This window comes from Anguilla rostrata, chromosome 9 (assembly GCF_018555375.3).
Source record: "Anguilla rostrata isolate EN2019 chromosome 9, ASM1855537v3, whole genome shotgun sequence".
In the NCBI taxonomy this organism is placed as follows: domain Eukaryota; kingdom Metazoa; phylum Chordata; class Actinopteri; order Anguilliformes; family Anguillidae; genus Anguilla; species Anguilla rostrata.
The window spans coordinates 3,150,778-3,157,383 of NC_057941.1; the positions used below are offsets into that span (position 1 = coordinate 3,150,778).

At 39.5% G+C, this 6,606-nt stretch overlaps 1 protein-coding gene across 1 annotated transcript; it reads left to right on the forward strand.

Moving 5' to 3' along the window:
* Window positions 1-5,347, forward strand: irf1b (interferon regulatory factor 1b). The gene is made up of 10 exons (XM_064349825.1): window positions 1-146; window positions 1,110-1,210; window positions 1,393-1,492; window positions 1,719-1,889; window positions 1,995-2,035; window positions 2,347-2,467; window positions 3,000-3,116; window positions 3,446-3,483; window positions 3,652-3,730; window positions 4,533-5,347. Exons 2-10 carry the CDS (start codon window positions 1,124-1,126, stop codon window positions 4,592-4,594), a joined length of 816 nt encoding a protein of 271 aa, XP_064205895.1. The 5' UTR covers window positions 1-146; window positions 1,110-1,123; the 3' UTR covers window positions 4,595-5,347.
* Window positions 5,348-6,606: the final 1,259 nt, after the last annotated feature.

Genomic DNA, 6,606 nt, shown 5'->3' on the forward strand with positions numbered 1-6,606 from the left:
TCCCGCGACGCTGGTTTTAACCGTGGCTGCTTCAGGGACTGAGCACTCTGTCAAGTGTGATCGCACTGGTTACAATCATCCAAGCAAACAAGTGGAAGAACTGCACGCGCTTTTCGGAATTTTCATCTGCCAGACACATTGCATCTGTAAGTTTTTTTCAAAATTCTGTCTCGGTTCATTCTCCGAAGTCCAGAAACGTCAGCTTTATTTCGGAAACACCATATTCATTTATAACAGTTAAAAATAGACCCAGAGAACTTTTAATATGTGGTGCATGTCGTGCAATTACTTGTTTTTTAACGCACAAATACGAATGAAGTTTTTTCTTGTTGCTGTATTCCTAAACGGATAGCTACAACTTGTTGAATAATATGTGCATTGTTCTTTTATTTATGTGCATGGTTTTTTTTCTATATAATTTAGCACATTAACATAGTCACACGTAAACGTTTAGATTTAAAATATGAGGCAGTTTTTAAAGTTTGATTTCGGATGATGCAGACTACAAAAGCAGGAAATGTTGCCTGCATCGTGATAAGCGCAACTGCAGTTAAATACTTTGGACTTAAGTGTCTACGTCCTGGTGTGCCTGCACACACCGAAAACAGGGTATGCACATACGAAGGGTCTGTACATTGAGGAAAACATTATTGTTATTATTATTATTATTATTATTATTATTGTTATTGTTATTGTTGTTGCTGTTGCTGTCGTTGTTTTTGTTGTATATTAACCAGGGGATCTGAAACTTTAAATTTTCTGCTAGTTCAGAGCGTGGTGCGCTGCAAAAACGCATAGTCTGTATAGTGTCTTATTGGCTTGCAGTAATTTGTAGTCAAAGTATAGTAGGGTTTCTCCGGGATATGCACACACAAATGACTTAAATCGGCTGTAAACGTTTTTGTTTACATTTGGAGAAAATTACCCGAGTGTTCTGTTGTACTTCACCACCTTGCGTGTTATCTTAACTTGACATCATTTTAATTTATCAGGAAAGATCGTTGAATGTTGTGAAATGATAGGCGCATTCTTAAAAAAAAAAAAAAAAAAAAAAAAAAAAACCTGTAAATATAACAAAACGCTTTGCAATGTTATCTCTCTCCACTCAGTTACCGCAGAAACCATGCCTGTGACCAGGATGAGGATGAAACAGTGGTTGGTGGACAGGATTGAATCAAGGCAAATTTCCGGATTAAAATGGGTTGACAAGGTAGGCCTCACATCACAGATCATTACTCTCCTGCAAATCCCGGTGTTGCTGTCCACAGCCATGTATGTTCATTGAATGCTAGGCAAATGTGTACTTCAGCGTACTGTCCCATTTCAGAAGTCTGAGCGACAACAGAGACAGATAATTTAATATGTGGTGTTTTGTTTTTTTTTAATTATCAGGAAAAAAAGGTGTTTTGCATTCCCTGGAAGCACGCCGCTCGCCATGGGTGGGAGATGGACAAAGATGCCTGTCTTTTTAAGCAGTGGGCCATCCACACAGGTGAGGGGGAAGACATGGATAAGAGGCTCGGTTCCTGTTCGTCTTGGACGGCAGTTTAGTTTTATGCATTTTTTTACGAATGTGATTGCAATGCTGAAGATTATTACAAGCACAGATGACAGGCTCACTTCCTGGGCATCTTAGGTGCAAGTTTAATTTATGCATTTTTACAAATGTAAACACATGTTGAAGATTATTAAAATATATATGTGTTTTTTTCATCTAGGGAAGTACAAGGAGGGAGTGGGCAGCCCAGACCCCAAAACTTGGAAGGCCAATTTTCGCTGTGCATTGAACTCCCTCCCTGACATCAAGGAAGTGAAAGACAAAAGTATAAACAAAGGCTGCGCGGCCGTCCGTGTGTACAGGATGCTACAGGGGGTCTTGAACAAAAAAGGTAAACAATGACGATAAGCATTCGCGGTCTAAATAAATTGACAAAGTTATTTACGTGAACTTTTTAAAATTAAAATGGCCTCACCTCCTCTTTTTTCCTTTACAGAGACGAAGTCGAGTACAAAGGATGGCAAAAAAAAGAACAGGGTAAGTGCTGATTTTAGTACTTGTTTATTGTTCAGTTTAATGTTGCTCCACATGCACACACAAATGCATATCCCTTCGCAGTTAGAGACAGACTCTCCACTGTAATCATGGCTGCATGTATGCACCACACCAAGTGCTTTGGCTCGTTTACTCCTGATGTTTATGCTTCTGGTTAGCCTAGAAAATATTCATTCCAAATCACCCAATCAGAGGGAATTACATATCGCTGAATGCACACATTGCTGTTCTTCCTTTATGGGCATTGCTGGGCAGCGAATAATTTCCCCCCCCTCCCCCCGGTTATCCCGTAGCGTGCCAAAGTGGTGAAGGATAAGGTCGACCATCAAGACAACGATGTCCCCAGCACGAGGCTGGATGACAGTTCGATGCAAGAGGACACCGTGGACAGCACTCAAAACCAGTCGGGATCTGGTAAGTGGGTCCACTTCCTCTTTGATTTACCACATATTCGTATCGTGAGAAAGAAGTGTGGGAAACTTCTCCTTCAATGGCCACACGTTCCCAAACTGGGCCATAAACCAGGTACTTAAATGGGATCATTAATAACCAGCTATGTAAATGGGTGCTGTAAAAGAACGTATACCTTGTAAGCTGCTGTGGGTCTGCTAAATGTAAATGTGCTCATTTGAGGCTACACTGTTGAAAGAATGGGTGCTCGTTTACCCTTCAAAAGGAAGGCATTGGACTGGATTCAGCTGAAACTTGTCTGGATGCTTTATGAAAAAGATGATGAAAATAAATGGAAAAAAATGGCATTTTCACTGAAAATGATCTGTCACTTTCAAAGGGTTATGAAAGAAATTGGGTCTGCATTGAACAGAATAGCTCAGTGGCCTCAGTGTCTGGAAGCATGTGAGCCTTACTTTTGTTCGGGGCCTTAAATGACAGCAAAAATGTTTTTAAAAAATGTTAATGTTTTTTAAAATCTTTTTTTAAAATGTAGATCTTTCACCATCGTCATATGGAAATGAGGAAGAGACCACGGCAGACTGGAACAATTCTGTGTCGAATTCAAGATTCAAGATTCCACTGTTCCAAGTTTCGCCCATCCACTCAATAGGTACCATAGATGTCATTAATTTGGTGCTAAAAGATAACATATTACTTGCCTTACTCCCAGAGCATGCACCATAGATATCAATGGCTTAATCATCCTCACTGCCTTTCCATACAATGTAGGATTACAGTGAGCATTTCTGTGAAAAGACAGCAGAAGCAGTAGTAGTAGTTTTTTCAAAAGCAGTATTTGAAAACACACAGATCTATGTGCATATACTTTACGTTGAATGCGTTGACCTGTGTGTTGTAGTAGTGTCAGTGTCAGAGATAGAATGTGTGCCTGAGAATCTGGAGTACTTACGTATTTTTTTTTTCCTTTAATTTTTACAGATTTCGACTACCTAGACAATGAAGCAGCTCTCATAGCGGTGAGTTCTGGCTCTGTGTTTTTTTTAATATTTATATTTTTATAACATGTTTGTCCTCTGTTTGACACATGCTCACTCTCTGACGTCCTGCCAGAGAGCTCAAAGGTCTTAAGTGTCATATCTCTCTGAAAATGCTAATTTCTCTTTATTATTGCTTTTTTTTTTTAGTTGACACAGGAGATCGAGCAGGAGCATTCACTATTGCCTCAGACCAACACAGGCATGACGGACATATGGAACGACTTAGGTAATTTGAGTGATTTGAGAGACAAGGATGCGGTCTGCCGCAATGTGAAAGATGCTAAAGAATGTTGGAAAACAAACACACACACACACACGTTACACACACACACACACACACACGTTACATACACACACACACACACACACGTTACATACACACACACACACACACACACGTTACATATACACACACACACACACACACATACACACACACACGTTACATACACACACACACATACACACACGTTACATACACACACACACACACACACACACACACGTTACATACACACACACACACACACACATTACACACACATACACACACACACGTTACATACACACACACACACATACACACACGTTACATACACACACACACACATACACACACGTTACATACACACACACGTTACATACACATACACACATATAAAAAGTAAAAAATAAAAATTCTTTTTAGCTTTGATATATATGTATATGAAATGCATGCGTGAGTGTTATACATTTGTTAAGAATTAGATTATTGGATTTATGTCATCATAAATGATGAACTGTGCAAAAAAAAAAAGAAAACGTTTTTAGCTTTTGCATGTGTGCTGTAGAAAGTACTGAACTTGCATTGTTGCATTGACACTGTTCTGCACTAGCCACAGCGCTAATGGACTCGTGTTGCGAGTACTGCAACATGCCAGAAATGTTTCTTTAAAAAAAAAAAGATTACTGTCAGTTCTGTCAGCCATTCACCTACTTTTTCACCTAAGAATTATGATTTTTTTAAAAATTGAATTTTCTCTTTTCAGACTATGTGGCTGATCATAGATATTTCACGGAGCTCACCACAAAGAACATCTGGTCCTATTGAACTACCAGGATCCGTGGGTCGCAGGCATTATCTCCAGCCACCTGTCGCCAATCTCCTGCCCCCTCTGAGTCACCTTGAGACAGGACACTTGTACATACGTGCGTGATCTTACTCATGTTCGCTGACTGGGGTCGCTGGACACTCCCCACGCGAGTGGACGTCTGAACTTTTGCGCCCTCCTGTCTTTGAGCGCTGTGCACCTTGCACACGGGAAGGAACCAAGTGAAAAGGATTCTGTAGCTACTCGTTTTGTTCTACCATGTCTATGTCACACTCGAGCTTGTACAGCTCCAAGAAACTGCATTGTGTGTGTGTGTGTGTGTGTGTGCGTGTGTGAGAGAGAGAGTTGTTTGAAGATGGTGACATGCATTTGTTTGTATTGTTTTTTTTGCATGAAGACACTTTACTACCCAAAACATTTAGGCAAAGGAATCATACAGCATATATGCAGTACCATTTTTGAAAGTCAAAATTAAGTGTGGGTGAACGAGCAGATGATTTAATAGCTTGATATTCTTTACTGAGAAAAAAAAAAGCAATCCGTTATGAACTTCTCCTGGTTTATTTTAGTAAAATGTTTTCATTTGCTGAAAGCATGTCCCGCTTTAAGCGCATAGACTACCCATGTCCTCTGAGTGGTGGAAGGTCTGTACTCCTGCTATGTTGTTATATATGTACATTGGTGAATGTGTAAATATGTAAATTGGTTTTGATACAAAATATTAAAAAAATGTGTATATATATATATACAAATGTTTTTCCCGTTCATTTCTTGTCATGAAAAAATGGTAATGTTCAATATGAGTGAGGTTTAGATTCAACAGGGCTGGCTGCAATCAAGCCTGGCTGTGTTCAGTCGGCCGATTAAGTAACTGAGGGGGCAATTACTTTTTCACGTGGGTGATATGGGAGTTTGATAGTTTTTGTCTTTAAATAACGAAATAAGTTTAAAAAGTGTTTTGTGTTAACTCTGTTTCCCTTTTGTCTAATATTACATTTTGTCTAATGTTTTGAAACCATTCAGGGTGACAAATGTGCAATAATAGAGGGGCAAATACTTGTTTCATGGCGCCATATACAGACAGGGCTACTCATAATAATGACCTCTGGGTTCATAGCGTCTGGGTAGCATTAGGCCAGTGTAGGCTATTAAAAAAAACAATATAAAAAAATAATATAAAAACAGCCGTTTTGCTTGCATTCAGATAGATAGTTTATTTATTTGTCCTCAAGGAAGAAATTATTTTCCACAGTAGGTGCATACATAACACAAACAGGTAAGACACAGAGACAATTTACCCTCTATTATCAGGGGTACAACCAACCCGGGAAATTAAATCTCAGTACTGGGGGTGTCATCAATAGAAAATAATGGATAATGCAAAATGATGGTTCTATGGCTGTTTAATGAAGCATGTGACCTACGTATATTTTAGTGGTTACACTACTGTGCTGAAAAGTGGAGGAGCCATCATGGATCATGAAGTCATCTACCTGGTTTAACATGACTATAAAAACATGTTAATGCCTTTTCACGACTATACATTTGCTAATTAAATTGTATTTGTTAAAATGGGTTAAAAAATTTGTTGTTGCATTTTTGTAATGTTGCTGATCATGTGACTAATGAAAGTGGTGACCGTGGTGGTCTGGCCTCATAAAAGCCCCAGAATCTAATGCAAATATGTCACACATGCACTCACGCTCAAGTTTCCAGAACATCATTTTGCAACTGATATTATGGGTGTGAATTAGTGTGAAGTCAAATGCTTAGAGCAAAGGCACCCGTGCTTGCACCTGCAGTTAGGATGCAGTCGGCAACTTGCGTATGCACACATACACACACACACACACACACAAGTACACACACACACGCACGCACACATACACACACACACACACACACGTACACGCACACACATATACACACGTACACATGCGCACACACACACACACATATGCACACGTAAGAACACGCACACACACACACACACACACACACACACACACAC